General features: G+C 39.4%; 1 protein-coding gene across 3 annotated transcripts in view; it reads left to right on the forward strand.

The window, feature by feature from the left end:
- The first annotated feature begins 13,143 nt into the window (after nucleotides 1-13,143).
- Nucleotides 13,144-16,360, forward strand: part of TBC1D19 (TBC1 domain family member 19) — a 48,486-nt gene continuing 45,269 nt past the window's right edge. Inside the window, exon 1 of one of the 3 annotated variants that reach the window (XM_021554456.2) lies at nucleotides 13,144-13,296. In XM_021554456.2, coding sequence (XP_021410131.2) covers nucleotides 13,198-13,296 — 99 coding nt within the window. In that variant the 5' untranslated portion in view covers nucleotides 13,144-13,197. Of the gene's footprint in view, nucleotides 13,297-13,503; nucleotides 13,647-16,360 lie in introns of those variants that run through there. The other 2 variants (XM_021554457.2, XM_021554459.3) reach the window with 2 other exon arrangements.

Raw genomic sequence — 16,360 nt, forward strand, 5'->3', positions numbered from 1 at the left:
TTCTCATCCAAAACTAAACCACATCAATTTAACAGTTACCTCATTCTTTTTTCCTGAAGAATACTCTGTTCTGTTTCTTCATTAATTTGACAAAGATCTTTACTTAAGTTAAATAGAAAATCTAATTGTAAAATGATGAATTTGGAAAAGCATATCTGTAGCTGGTATCAAATTTACAAATAGGTTTATGTTTCTTACCAGGTCTTTTTTGTCCTGACAAGTGAATTGAATAAAACAATTAGAAAAAACATATATGGAAAGTCATGGTCTACTTCTGTTCTCACTCACCAGGTTGATACTGGCATTAGGCCTCTGATTCAGTGGAGTTACTCTCACAGGCACAAATAACAGGGAGATTAGAACTAAGCCACACTTTTGGAGAATGCACAAAATTTTCATGAACACATTTATCATAAACCTTTTCAAGGCAATCTGAGCCGTAGTCCTATCAGTGTCTCACAGTAGCTGCATTTAAACTATTTATTTCATCCTGACCTGAACTAAATAATATAAGGAAGAAATTTACTTCTGAGCACCTTGTTGAACTATCAGTGATTTCCAAAATACCATTCACCAACCATAGATGGGATCAAAGGCAAACAAGGTGCTCCTGCTGCCCCTGCAGTGGTTCTGCAAAGGGCACGTATTACATGGTGTGTTGCTTAATTAATCTCTGGAAGACTCCACAGGTCTTCAATGATGAAATTATTGTATTTAGGTCACATTAGTATCAAGACACATCTCAAGGTATCTTTTAAATTGTTTGGAGGTGACCACTTTTCATTGTTTTGAAGTGCAAATTCATAGTGTTTGAACTTCCTGGATGTTTATAGTACCTGGCCTGCCTGTGAGATGCAAGACAGCTGGTCCTGATGCCTTCATGGGCATCCAGGCAGCCTGTCCTACCACCTTCCTCAGAAAAGAGGAAATGAGACCTCTCAGGTGATAGCTGTGAGTTCTCTACAGTGTTCAACTCTCTCTGATGAAAGGGATGAATAAAGCATATTGTCTCTGTAAATCCTCAGGTCCAATTTCATAATCATGGTTAAGTTTCTATGGGCTTCCAGGTGCAAAAGGGATTTCTGCTCCAGAGATTTCTGTGCAAGTTCTGTACACAATTTAGGGAAACTGCTTCAAAGAAATCTGTGTAAATATTTCATAACAATCCTTCTGACGCCCTGTGATATTACTGAAGTCTGGAATGAGTCATTGTCCACTCATTCTGCCCAAATGGTTCACCATGCACGCTGCTCCTCATGTTGGCAATTCTCAGACTGTCACTGAGCTCAGCTGCATCTTCTCTCCCCATGCATCTAGCCCTCTAACTATTAAAAATTGAGGGCAGAAGTTACATCAATGCTCTCTGAACAGCTAAAGCTGATCCTTTTCCTTTTTGTGTCTTATTGTAACAGATACATAAGTGTTATGAAGAATGAATACACACTCATGAAAGAGGAAGATAGATATTTTTAAAACGTGTTTGTTTCTTTTGCAGGCTATACATGATGTTGTACAACTCTTTCTGTCCCTTCACCCTTTGAATATTAATTTGCTAGAAAACACAGCTCAGGATTTAAGCTAGAGATGCAAGCAAATAGTCCTGCATGCCCTTATGCTGTGGGTATATTACATGCTAGAACCCCACACCAAGTAAACTGCATCAACACATGGCTCAGGAGATCCCTTTTTTTGGATTATATTAACAGCACCAAATGTTGGTACTAATAATGTTCTCCTTTGAGCAAACCTTTCCATATTAGACCAACATCAACCAAAGTCAAAATCCATCACATGTTCTAAGGTATTGGTAATCTGAGATTTTTCTGATGTACAGTCATGGCATGGCTTGTAAAAAATAGATGAAAGATCAGGGATTGCCACCAGAAACAACCCCAATAGGTTATAACATCAGCAACAAAATGGTACAACTCCTCTTGACAGTACTCAACTCCCTAACAAAGCTCAAAACAGCAACAGCTGCTAAATAAAGCCTCACCTGTAACAACTGAGAACCACAGTCTTTGATTTTAAGATTCCAGTTAGGCACGTGACAAAGAGTCACAACTATTTTACCACAAGAGATTTGCATTAGCATATCTCACAGAGGTATATTAATGAATTAGTTATGTTAACTGCAGCTGTTATGAGTTTCAATTTAAAGATGAAAAAACAAAGTATTTGGCACAGGCCACTCGGTGGGAGAGTGGAAGAGTTGGGAAAAGCAAGGAAGACTTTTCAGATTGCTGCTGTCTGATACTTTGCTCTCAAAAGAAGCCATGCTATCCTCATGACGCTAAGATCGAATGGATTTCCACATTTCCACAGAATTAGATGAAGAGATGTTAGCATCACAACACCAACTAAGTAATTTAGAGAGTGGCTGTGCGATTAGCAGGGAGGAAATGGAGGTCAGCTGATGTATTATTGGGTGAATTGGTACCAGCATGTCTGAAGCCAGGGCTTCAGTTTGTGTGTCTTACTATGTACAGAGAGAAATTACTTTGTGTTCCATAGCATCTCACCTAACATCAGTATTTTTAGAGGAGTATCAGTGTCTGTTGATGATAAATTCCCTTGAGGTAATACTACTGAACTTTGTTCACTGACATCTGAGTTCCCAAGAGTCATCTAATCCTTGTTGTAAGGGAACCCAAGATATGGGAATCAAGAGAGACACTTTCTCTATTAGACAAATACTGAAAATTAAACTTACATAAAATTAATAAATTTAATCAGCAATAGGCATTCTTTAAAGTTTCCGTTTTTTATAGGAAACATAAACTTCCTATGAGCAGTCATCTGATTTGACATAAATTTGCACAAGTCTGCACAAGAAATAGAACAAACAATTTATAATATTTTGATGAATTCTCTGTTATTCAGTGCCAAAGAGGGGCACATAGGCTCAGATTTTAAAGAGCAACTAACTGGCTAAACCTCTTCTCAACAACTGATATCTGAGTATGAATTTTAGGAATTTGAAACAATTCAAACCATGAAGTGAGGGTAAAGAAGAAAAATTTTAGAAGATACTGTAAAATATCTCTCCACTTAGAAGACCTATCTATCATTACTACCGGTACAACATAGACAGCTGCTGTACTCTATAAAACCCTGTCAGCAAAGCCCACAAGGAAACAACACTCCTTGAAAGTATGTAACCAAAGTAGGATTTTGATCTAATAAATAGAAAAGCAAAAGTCTGTGGGATGTCTAGAATTTTGCTGGTTTTCCATTGTCATAATTTTGCATGGAAGGGCAGTCAGATAGCAAGATGACAGGTTGTCCCCTTCAAATTGTGGGCTTATATAATGAAAGTAAGATTTTAAATTAGGCTCATGGCCTGCATTCTGTTGTACACAATTAAGTATTTTATTGTTTGACTCCTGTTCTCTTACTGTGATAATCTCCAGGCCAGTTTTTTTCAGTTAAATGGAACTCTGCTAGCTGGCACTTTGGACTAATTATTGAACACAATAAGAGGAGGTACAGGGAGACCTTCAGGAGCAAAGACAATTTACCCCAGCTGAAGTTTTCTTCCAGGTCTTAATTTCTGGGATGTTTAGCTTTATTTGTAAATTAGCTAAATGCCTTTTGCATTTTGCACTTCTTTGATTGGTATAATGCTATCCAATAACTGTAGAAATATGTCAGTTATAATTTTCTGAGAAAGTGGGGGAGGCAGATCAAGTCCATAGTGACAAAAAATACTCTAATTTATTTCAATTATTGTGCTAAGCAGTCCTGGAATTATTTGATAGCAATTTCAAAACACTATTAAAATACTGAAACACTGAAAATAATACTTTCCAGAGTTTCAGCACAGAAGAGCTGTTAAACGATGGTATTGTTAGCCTTACTTGCCAGGCTTTTGTCTATATAATCCTTAAAAAAATATATTTTGAGGAACAATTGCTGTAGTTAGTTTGGACTATTTGCTCGTGTTTATACAGTGTTACATAGTGCAGGGAGTTAATGTGGCTGAAACTATGTAAGTTTTAAATTCATTTTCATTGTTTAGTCTTTGCTTACATTACAAAACTGTTTTAAATCTGCCAAGAGGTCTCAACTCTCAAAAGAAGGGAGAAACAAAACTCCAAGGACAAACTCTGCTCTGAATTCTCTACACTGACTTTTTGACAGTCAAACTCAGTCAGGCTGCTGTGGTGTGTCCAAATATCCAGGGTTTATAAATTAAGCATATCAGAAGTTGGATCTCTTGGATATAATTCTTATATATAGAAAAGTTATGTGCCACACTCTTGAGTTTTTTTAAATGAACATTTGAAAAATTGTGGTATATTAATTGCAATTAACTGGGTGATTCTTTTTTTCTAATATTTTTTTGTGTGTGCCTGAAGTCATTATCTCATATTTGCAATTTCATGGCATTCTGGTTTGGCTGTTTTAGGAACCAACTGCACTGGTGCTAAGTGTGCTCTGTACAGAAAAAGCAGTGCAAAACAGTCACAGACCATACACACATTCTGGCTACTCTGTCTCCTCTTGGATACCTTACCTCTTCACAATGTTCTCCTTTTATTCTAATGCATTCATTTTCCAATCCTACAATGTGGGAAAAATGAATAAATTAAAATAAAAAGGTGTTTCTGATGAGATAATGACCAAAGGTCAGTTACATTTTGTGTTTTGTTTTTTCTAGCTGTGCTGACTCAAGTTCCTGGAGCAAGTAAAGGGTTTTTAAAATATTCTAAGCAATATGCTAGTGAGATACTCCCAGTTTACATTGTCACCCACTCTTGTTTTAAACCCAGTGGTACTTAAAGTACAATCCTGCTCAAACCATAATTTAATAGGGATCTTATCTCTTTACATTTACATTTCTGTTAGAAAGTTAGAATTGTCAGCTGTGATTTTATACTTTGTAGAGGCAGACCTCCCAAAAGTCTTCACTTAATCCTCAATGTCTGCTCATGAAAGTTATTAGGAGATAAATGGGAATGCGTTGGCAAAAAACCTAAATCACTATTACATTAGCTGTTAAACTGAGCCATTTCATACCAGAACATGTTTTTCACAAGACCTTATAAAGAGAAGGCTAAAATTTTAAAATTGGATTCTGTGAGAAATATTCAAATAAATTCTAAAAAAATCAGATCATTATATAAATTGGCAAATAAGTTTTCATCTTCAGTTTCAAAAGGAATAGATCATTGGACACATACAATATTATCCAACCTAAAATAATAGGAAACTTTTATTCCTGTAGTTTGAAGTGTTATTAAATAGCCAAGGCCTTACAGATTTAATACTGTTTGAGAAGAAACTAGCTGTACAAATTGATAGTTTTTGATGAAATACAGCTTAATTATCAAGAAGGCAATCAGTTTCATTTTCCTTAATAGTACAGGGGAATGAGAAAAAATCCCAGGATTTTTCCTTCTTTACACTTTTGCATCACCCTGATATGGTGGCTCAATTAATTAGTGACATGATAATAACTTCTTCTGTTCCTTCTTCAGTGCATCCTCATAAATGGTTCTTTACTTATTGCTCATCCTATTAGTGCATAGTTTTCTCCTGCTTTAGGCCAACTTAACCAACATGGTGAATTTGAAAATGGCACCTTAAGTCTGGACTGTTCATCCCTTAGCACAACTGAGCTGGGTTCAGTACCTCCAACTGGTGTTATTTCCAGTTCTAAGGAGGAAATAAATGGTTAAGTCTCAAGGACTTGTGCCTCTTGGATAAGATTATGAAAGCTAGTAGTATCTATTTTAAATATTTATCCCATCCATATTCATGCTGCAAACCTCACAGACATATCTGGAAACAGAAAACAACCCTACATTTTAAAAGTATCTCCTTAAAAGAGTCAGTGTCATGAAGTTGTGTCAGGGGAGCTTTAAGTTGGATATCAGGAAAAGGTTCTTCACCCAGAGGGAGATTGGGCACTGGAACAGGCTCCCCAGGGAAGTGCTCACAGCACCAGCCTGACAGAGCTCAAGGAACATCTGGACAGTGCTCAGGAACATGGTGTGACCCTGGGGATTGTGCTGTGCAGGGCCAGGAGCTGGAGTTGGTGATCCTGGGATCTCTTCCAACTCAGGATATTCTATGATTCTATGAGGATCTCATGCTGTTATCTCCCTGTATGCCAATACATATGTAGGGGCTGATCTTACGTATCACACCTTTGATCTAAAATTTTACTATGCTGCTTTTGTTATTAGCCTAATTTTGCCAAAATGAAAAGCCCTTCTGCTGTTAAACAACTCCAATAAGGTATTTTAATTCCATATTTTAGGTTGTCCTAAAATTAAAACATTATCCATCAGGAATCCACCCAGCTCTACTCTCTATGAATGCAAGACTCAATTTAGTTTCAGACAAAGACCAGGAAATACGTGTATTTATTTAAGTTCAGAGCACATTTTATCCCATCTGCTCTGGAAAATTGTCCTTTGCTTAACAGTGGGTAGGTCCTATGAAGAACAAAAGTGATCAATGATAAATTGCATTGCTATATGACTGCTTACTCATATTAATGATAGTCTCAGATAGGCTGTACAGTTTTTGGTTTATCAGTTCCATACCTTGTCTCTTTACTTTTTTTTTTTGCAATAAATGAAATTTATTTCAACCCTTCCTGAGCCCTTTAGCACATTCACTTTTGTGGATGTTTTTTGATTTTCCTTCCTGGTTTTTCTGGAAACATGCTGCAATATAGATTGTAAGATTCAAGCCTGTATCCTGTAATTAACAAAATAATACAATTTTTTAGGTACTACCTCTGTCCTTTTTTTGATTTAGCAAATTTGTTGTGCATTTGGAAGATTTCTTCACAGACCTCTAAACAGTCATCCAAAACAGAAAACCTAACTGCATTTTTGTATTTAAAATTTTTGGTTTCAGTGTGCAGAGCTTCATCTGAAATCAAATAATTTGGGTTTGTTTGTGCTCCCTAGAGCTGTGTACACTATTTTGGTGTCATTTTTCCTTTAAGCAGATCCATATATTAATTTGTATGTTTTGGGTTAGCAAAAAACAGGATAGTCTGCTACTCAATGGCTCTGAATCCAGCCTTCAGAGCTGTGCTTCACCTATGTGTGCTCTTCCATCCCACTGTTCCACTCTTTTTTTGGGTGAATTTTTGAGCATGTTGTTATAATGAACTTATTTCCACAGCAAAAGTTTGATCATCTAGTTGTGCTTCACATATGCACAACAATTCCTGTAATAGGCAGTATTAGTAATCAGTGTTTCAATTTTCTGCATTCATGTATTCCTGTATATAAAAAGAGAAACGGTAGAAATTTAGAAATTAGGGCTCAGTTTTACATTTTGACTTAATTTCTTTTGAACTAATACAGGACAACTGCAACTGTTTCAACGTAGGATGCTTTAGGCCCCCACTATGGCCCGAGAGGTGTCAGAGAAGATTCTTTTCCATAGTTGGTGATGATATTTAATCAGTGCCTGGTGTTCCCTTTCGATGATACATGGCATTTATTTGTCCATACAGGGAAAGGAAAGAATCATCACTGGAGAAAAATTCTATGAGAAACTTATGAAGGTTTGCTTGCTATCTTCTGCTCTTTCAACATTTCCTTTTTGTTGCACTTCTGCCTGTCTTTCCAACAGAGAAGACATCAAGTTAAGGAAACGGAAATCAAGGTAAAGGATATGTGACAAATCCTTGTAATGGAAGTAAAAATCTCCCTGACCAAAAATTGATTGTTTTTCTGAACAGTTACAGTAGCTGGTGAACTATAACCATTACAAAAACGCTTCAAGAGTTTCTAGTTCCTTTTGGTTTATTCTTCACTTTTTATTCTTCTATTTTAAAACTTTACAAACAAGGAAATGAAACAATGGAATAATCCTTCACACACAAAAAAAAAACAAAAAAAAAAAGAGAGAAGATAAAGGATTAATCAACTTTGTCATCAAATCCTAATCAGAAGAATAATATGCACTCAAGAAGAGATCCTTGTTCTGCCAGCTGAAGTTTATGATTACCTCTAAATGATTAAGGAGAAGGCAGCTATGATCTAGACACTAAATAATGTATCCAAGGTGGTCTGCTGGTTGTTGAAGACTTGCAACACACACTGATATAACTGCGTAGTAAATTGTATATATTCCAGGCAGTGAACAGACGTATAACAGACTACCTTAAAACATTTATTACATTTCCACAGAAGACGAAATTCCCCTACTGCAATAAGTAGGATACAGCATCAAGAAGCTATTTCATTGGAGAAATGCACAATATTGTGTAACAAATAAACAGAGAATGAGAGGATTTGATATTTTTCAAAAATAGATATGAAAACATCACCACACGTATGTTTTTAGATATTTTCATAGCATCATAGAAAAGCTTGGGTTGGAAGGAACCTTAAAGATTATCTAGTTCTGATCCCCTCCTCAAGGGCAGGGATGCCACCCACTAGATCAGACTGTTCCTATCTTTACAAAGAGCATACTTCTTGTGACAGAAAGGACCCAAGTCCTGCTTGTATTTAGATCACATAGACTCACTGGAGTCAATAGGTTTGAAAAGAACACAGAATCTCACCCTAGCACACCCACACAGCAGTAAACCCTGATATGGAGATGTTAACTAAGAATCCACTGAGACAGTTTTTTTTTTTTTACTGCTTTTCTTCCTTACAAACCATTGGTTAAATTTTGTAAAAACTTTCACTAACAGACATTATGACCTGAAATACGTGGTCCTCACTAGGGAGGCTTACACTATCTAAAGCCAAGGTTTGGTAGGAAATTGCCTAAAATTAAGAACTGGTGCAACATGAAACTCCTATGGCTAGACTGATAATCCTTGACATCACTGGTATTCAAAAGCCTAGCTCTCAAGCTCAGCCACACATTAGAGAAAGTATATTACTTCTCATGGACAACATTCTGCAATAAGTGATGTTTTTGGCTCTGATAAGTGAAGACACCATCTAAACTTTCTACATTCTTCAGATTGCATCAGTGGTATTGGGGCAAAAAAAAAAAAATCTCATTACTCCACAGGAACTGATTATTTTGAAGGAAGTATTGAAACTTGTCAAAATACACACTGTCACTTTTTGATAATTTGAATAAAGTTTGAAAGTCAAAAGGATGAGTCACTGACAGATCTTTCTTCTTTTGTCATGAATCTGTTATCAGCTCCAAACAGTATATCATGATTAAGACTGTGCAAGAAAACCAGTGGATATTATAAAGAGGAGTTTGCAGGATTGGCCCATAATAGATATTAAATTTTAATATACATTTGTCTAATATAAAGAGTGAGCACACTGAAAAAAAGACTGAATATTATGTTCTCTGAAAGTGCCTGCTTAGATGAGAAATTTATTGGAACTTGACACTTTAGTTCACAGGTGAAGTGCTGATAATGGCTTGAAATGGAAGACTGGGGTAATGGATTTTAAGCCCTTACAAATTAAAATTATTCTAAGTGGAGAAAGAACAAATAAAGTTTTGGACAGGAGTAGCTCTTTAGATTAAAAAAACCACTAACCAGCTACAAAAAAAAATCCAGTTTATCCTGTACCCTGTCTGAAGAAAGGCAGATTTGGAGGTTTGGGGGGGGTAAGGGAGGATGTGTGTGGCTTTTGTTTGAGTTTGTTAGTGTTTTTCCTTCTAATGTGTTATCCTTTTGTTTTGGCAGAAAATAGAAAATTGTTGAGTTAGGTTCTTGGTTTTGGTTTTGATTTAGTTTTGGGTTTTTGTTTTGTTTTGGTTTTGGGTTTTTATGTTGTTGTTGTTGTGGTGGTTTTTGCTTGTTTTTGTTTTTGTTTTCTTTTTCTTAAACCTGGGTTTCTGTGGCACTTGCCTGATTTGGGACAGTGCCATCCTTACACCTGACCTGACTCCCACTGGGGTTTGCCCACACTGTCATCCTCCTGGCAGTGTCTCCTGTAGCACAAAAAAAAAGGAGTAACTTAGAGAACTACACAATATTTTTGATGCATTACCAGGCTGAATGCAATATGTAGCTCTCCCTGGATAGCATCAAACCCCTTGGCACTCAGGGTGCAAAGGAAAGAGAAGGGGCTCACCCACAGCAGTAAGTCCCAGTGATTGTATGCTTAGTCCTACTCTGCACCACACCTTGCTCCCTTTTCCTGCCAGCACTGAGTGCATGAAGGCACCACCCTCAGCACAGGTAAGGGGGCAGTGCTCCCACTCCAGCCCCTCTGCACCCCTGTTCCCCCGGCAGAGACAGCAGCCCTAAGAGGAGACTTCATGATTGGCATTTCTCACAGGAACAGGATGAAAGGTGGAGGTGGGATCAGGGCAGCATGGGGGTTGTGAATGGCTTAGGCAGAGTCTCTCATGAGCAGCTGACTGGAAGTGCTGGGACTGCTGGGATTTTGTGGTTGGGATTGTTGGGATTTTATTGACCTTGTTGGTATTTTGTTGTCTTCCTTCACCCATTATCTGTCACACAACAGCACTGCCTCCTTTGGTGATACCTGCAGACAGCCTAGTTTGATATTAGGTCAACAACCATATTACATGGAAAAAGCCAAGCTGACTATGTTATTTTTACTTTCCATTTCCAGATTCTCGATGCTTTCCAGACCTGTTATGGCAGATTAATAAAAGACACTTGGGATACCAGTATCAGTACAGTTCATGAAGTAACTTGACACAAACCACAATAAACTACAGTATAACACTGTAGAGCACCGCAGTGGAATGGAGGAGGAATACAAAGGGAAGACAATTGGTGTTCAAGGGTGTAAGACTGAGACACTGAGAAGGAAAGACCAACAACCCAAAATAGAAAAACTATGACATCTACACCAGACCTCCTAATAAAACCAACAAGCTACCTCTGGTATGTGGTACTGAACATCATAAAATCACTCTACGCTGACTGTACTGCAGCTGCTTACTTGCAATTTAAAAGTAAATCATGACAAAAAAGTTGCAATTGTCAAAAACTTATCACAGGAACCAAGTTAAACCAGTTGTGTGATACCAGGGGGATAGGCTAAAGCATGAGTTGGGATTTCTGCCAATGGCTGTTATTTAAGTGATATTTTCTAATAAAGACCCTGTATTTCTCAAGCTGCTATGCAGTACACTCCTTGTAAGGAAACAAAAAAGAAGCACACACTTAAGCACGAGATTTCTTAACTAGATATGGTAGGAATACCCAAGAAGCTGTTAACAGCCCTCGGTAAGATTCTGTAAATTATCTCTTTATATTGCCCTACTTTTAAGCTTGGATTGGCATTTACAAGAAGTAAGTTTTCCTACCCATACTGGAGATGTGACTGACCAAAGGGAAATGCAGTGGAAGGAAACCAAGTGGAAGAAAACAGCCTAAAAAACCAGGGAATGACAACAGGCAGACGTGCATAGGCAGAGAGTTATAAAGGCAACCTTGGAGCAGAGGTAGTCAACTGCAGGAAGTTACTCATCTGCAGCTGACATTAGCTTTTTGTCCTGTTTTCTTGACCTATAGTGATCAGGATGGCTTTTGCAGACCTGCAAATCTTATGCACTGCACATGAAAGTCACCTGATGTATGGTTTCCCCATACTCCCCAGTAGCAGGGGAGCACACATTTCTAATCAGCAAGGTGTTGTGGCTTCTGACCCACCCCATGACCTGCCCTGTGGCCAAATGTGGCACCTGCAGATCACATGGAAAGCAGCCAGAGACCGTGTTGTGCTACCAGCAGGAATGTACCCAGCCCCTGAGCCCTCACATACCAAGCTGCCCTGAAAAATAACACGCTCACCAAACACAAGATAAGGCTCCCATCCCTGTGGCAGTCCACAGGTTTGCTCACAAACTGGAAAGGAAAGCGCTGCTGTGGACTGTGCCAGGCAAAGAGGGAGGGGTCTCTCACACTTGCAGCTGAAATGTGAAACTCTGAACTTTCAGCTATTGACCAGCAGAGCTTAAAAAAACCCCCCAAACAAACAAAAATGAGGTGAGGCACTCTCTGTATGGAACATTTTGCAGACTCTTTTTATGAACTAGCACAGAAGGTTATTTCACTTGGTATACTTGCTCAGTTGGGAATGTAGACAAAAAGTATAATTAACTCTGTCAATACAGAGGGAAAAAAAATGTGTACACTGTTGCCCCTAACATCATACATGTATGTAAGAAAAGAAGTGGCAGAAAACCTGATGTAAATCAGAATAGAGATTCAAGGCACTGGTAGGCAACTGGATGCTTCATTTTCCCATGCTCTCCATGAACTGAGAAGCAACCTCTTCTCAGTATTTTGATTAGTATATGTGACTTTTTCAGGTTTCTCTACAGTTCATTAAAGAACTTAATCTCTAAATTTATATTACTATTCTTCTTTAAAATTCATTTTATCCAGAAATGCTCACCAATAAGTCAAAGCTGGTTGCAAATGAGTTCAGGTGCATTTTTTATACCTATTATATGCAGTTGTTTTCTCTATTGATGCAACCGATGACATCTATCATTTCCTCATATCTATCACTCCAAACAGTGAAAAAGTTACTCTATTTCAGAATCTTGAAACATTCTTTATTTTACAGAGGTCATCCTCAGAGCTGAAAATGGGTTCTAATACTTTAGAGGTCAACGATCAGCTTTTCCACCTTATCTCCTCTCTTAGCTTAATCCCTAATCCTTCTGGGACTTTAACAATGGCTGTTTTGACGTGGTAAATGAGTTTATTAAGTACAATTTTGATTACACGTCTGTCACTGCCGCGCGTCGGAGCAGCTTTCCCGGAGCGGCTGAACGGGCGGGAGCTGCCTGCCTGCCGCACCCAGCCTGAGCTAGCCTCACCCGGCCCAGCAGACGAGCTAAAGCAGCCAAAAACTAAAGAAAACTTCGCATCAGTACGGGCCCACTTGTATCCCTCGGGAAAGGGAATCTTCGGGCTGGAGACACCTGTCCACAAAAGGGACAGGACCCCGGGCTGAATGGCTGCGCTGGGACCAGACTCGCCATCTCTTTCTCTTCCTTCCTTTCTGCGCTTATATAGGAGGCCAGGGCATAAAAATTCCCAGCAGTTTTCTAATAACACTTTCTGACTGCTTGCGGAGCCTCTGACTTCTGCCGTTCCTTCCGCCCCGGAGCACCTCGGGCGCCTCCTTCCCCGTGAGGGCGGAACCTTTGCGGGCGGCGCCGCTTGCCGGCCGGGCGCAGCCGCGGGCGGCGCCGCCGCTGCCGGGGACCGCGGCGCGCTGCGGCGGCCGGGCCGCGATGCTGGAGCCGGACCGCGGGCTGTCCCTCACCATCGCCAGGGTCGTGCAGCGCCTGCAGGGCTCCAGCCTGCACGCACAGCTGGAGCGACAGGCCCGGGTGAGCCCTGCCCTGCCGCTCGCACGCCTCCCTGCCGCGCTGCCCCTCCCCGGCGCTTTGTTCCCGGCCGGCCCGGCCGCGGCGACGCCGCACGAGCAGGGCCCGGACCCCGCCCTCCCTCCTTCCCTCCTTCCCTCCTTCCCTCCTTCCTTCCCTCCCTCCTTCCCTCCTTCCCTCCTTCCCTCCTTCCCTCCCTCCCTCCCTGTCCCGCTCCTCTCCTTCCCCGGCGGGGCCGCGGAGCGGCGCGTGTGGTTTCTAGAGCCGTGCTTATTGTGTGTCCCCTTGGGGCCCAAGGATTTCGCAGTGAATATGAAGACTATCCGTCTGAAACCTCGCCGCTTCAAATATAGGTCCTGAAGCGAATTGCTTTTTTAATCTTTAATTTGGAGAGCTTTAAATTCCGCCCCCGCTCCCCTAGTGTCCCTGAGAAAATGAGGATTTGATGAAAGGAAGTGAAAATAAATGAAAAAAATACGCAGGAAAGTAAATTTTAGTAGCTGGGATAACAGCTTTGCTCATTTTTTTATATTTAATAACTTATCTGCACTTGGAGCCAGATTTTCATATTTCAGCTGAATTTAATTCAGGATGTTTCAGAGTAAAATTGCATCAGTTTTCAGGATCATAATAACCTAGTCATGGTGCTCTAACAAATACTATGCGTAACTGAAATATTTTGGATTGGATTTTTAAAAATCTTGTGCTTTCGGTTTTGGATTTGTTGTTTTTGTGTTTTTTTGTTTTTTTTTTTTTCAGACACTGCTTAAAATTATACAGGTTGGGGATTTTTTGGGGGGTTATTTTTGGGTTTTTTGGTTTATTTTTAAGGATACCATGTCCGTTAATTTGTCCATTAGTTTTGTTGTATTTTTTAATTAAACATGATTTTCCTCTATGAATGTCCCTGAAACTCTTATAGCGAGTGACATCACTGTCACACTGTCTTGTGTTTGTTTTATATTTAAATGTACTGATTTGGTCTCTTAAATGCTTTTATAAATGTGTGTCTGCCTTGCTTCTGTTGACAGGCCTTTCTAATTATTTGAATAAGCCAATGTACATGACTTGAAGGGGGCTGGAATTATGAAGTAGTGTAGGGGCTGGGTTCTGCTAAATGTTGGGAAATTGAGTATCCTAAAAAACCTGACATGAGGAGTGGAGAGTCAGACCTGGTCCTCAAACTGGGTGGTGAACAGGGCTCTGTCCTAACCACTCTGTTCCAGTTTGCAACACACCTGAATGCACTCCCTTCAACAGGATTCTTTTATCCTGTCTCTGGCAGGGTCTGATTTCACAGTCACTTGATACTTTGCATGGGTTTTTTGAGACAAGAGGAAGCTTCGTGTCCTCAGAACTTGGCTGGGTGTTTAGAAGGTGCTAAACGGGGAGGATGGCTGTTCTGTGGAGCTGTTTTGTTCTGCTGGACACTGCGAACATGAGCAGTGACCTCCCAAGGTGGTGTTTGGAGTCTGAAAGGGCAGTGAGGTGCCTAAATCCCTGCTGGACACGAGAATGTATCTGCTATGATGGCTTTGCAGAGTGCTGTTTTACAGATTTCTTGGAGAAGAAAAAAAAAGTGTTTGTATAGGTCATGATCATTCTAGTCATACAAAGTGCTAAGGGGAAAGAAAAGAAACAGGGAACAAATATTCAAGCTGATTCTTAGAGTTGTGTTTGAAAGGTTTATTAATAGCAGGTTAAATCAGAGATATAGTTTAGTGATCTGAAAGTTTATAGATACATCAACAATGGGATTTCTCAGTCGAATGAATTATCTCTTGGAGATTGTGGTTTAAATTAGTAGGTCCAAATGTACACTGTGTTTGCCAGGAATCTGTGTTCTTGATAGAGGAAGTTGTTTTTATTGACCTTGCACACATTTATGTTCTTTCATGTACAGAAGACTTGCTTTGTTTATAAAGCTTGGTCAGTCATGTTGATGCTATACCATGCAGTTGCCTCAGTCAGTGGCCGGTCTGGTGCCCATCCCTGAGCAGCTGTACAGAATTCTGAAAGTCTGAATTTTGCTTCACTCTGTATTAAGCTAATGCTTGATATTCCTCCTGTTACGTGGGGTATTGCTGGAGTTGCACTGTCAAATAGGAAATCTTAACTGTTGCTGTGCCTCACTCCTGAACTCCAGTTTATTGGTAGGATGTGATGGAGTTTTTTGTCTGCTGGTTAACAATGCTCGGTCTGCACAAGTTATGAGTTTGAAGGGTGATCCTTTTTTAGGGGATTTTAAAGTGTTTTGGGAGATGCACACTGTATTTTGAGAAGCCTTTGTAATCAGTGCATCAGAGTGAAACTTACTTTTGTTTCGGGTATTTATATTGCAGTTATACTCCACATATTCTTAGTCTCTTAGTGTAGAAAACTCCAAATATTCTTAGTCTCTTAGTGTAGAAAATGATGTTGGTATTTGTAAAAAATATTTACTGTCTCTGAAGACATAGTCAAATGGATCTTAAGGTCCATTATAATAATCCCTGAAATTTTGAGAGAATATGTAGTCTCACAAACAGAGAGATACATTTTGTAAATTTGTACACAAATTTTGTAAATTTATCTCTTATTTGCTAGGAAGGATAACTCAGAATGAACAGTTTCATTGATGAGTTAATAGAATTTTGGGGAAAACACAGTATCCTGACATTATTTGTGAGTGGTGATAGAGTAGCCCTGTGGTTATGAACTGATCAAACCAGTGCTGTGCTTGTCTGTCACTGGGAGCCTGAGCTGGTGTCAAGGGCTGTGATACACAATCTCTTTGAAATAACTTTGGCATGGGCATCAAATGATTTGCTGTCGCAGCTTGACCTCTGGGGATACCAAGATAATCACATTTTTATCCCAAGGGTTGAAGTAGAGGTAGTGTCATGGAAGTGATGAATGAATAAATAAATTAATGTTAGGTTGATTTTTGTAGGTTGAGTTTTGATATATTGATATATTACTGCAGTTAATAAGAGAGATTGATGTGGGTAAGAGTGTTAATGTGCCTATCATTTGCTTTGGAATTTCTTCTGAACATACTTCGTAATGTGTTTGAATGGAAAGAGTA

Source organism: Lonchura striata, chromosome 4, assembly GCF_046129695.1.
Source record: "Lonchura striata isolate bLonStr1 chromosome 4, bLonStr1.mat, whole genome shotgun sequence".
Classification (NCBI taxonomy): domain Eukaryota; kingdom Metazoa; phylum Chordata; class Aves; order Passeriformes; family Estrildidae; genus Lonchura; species Lonchura striata.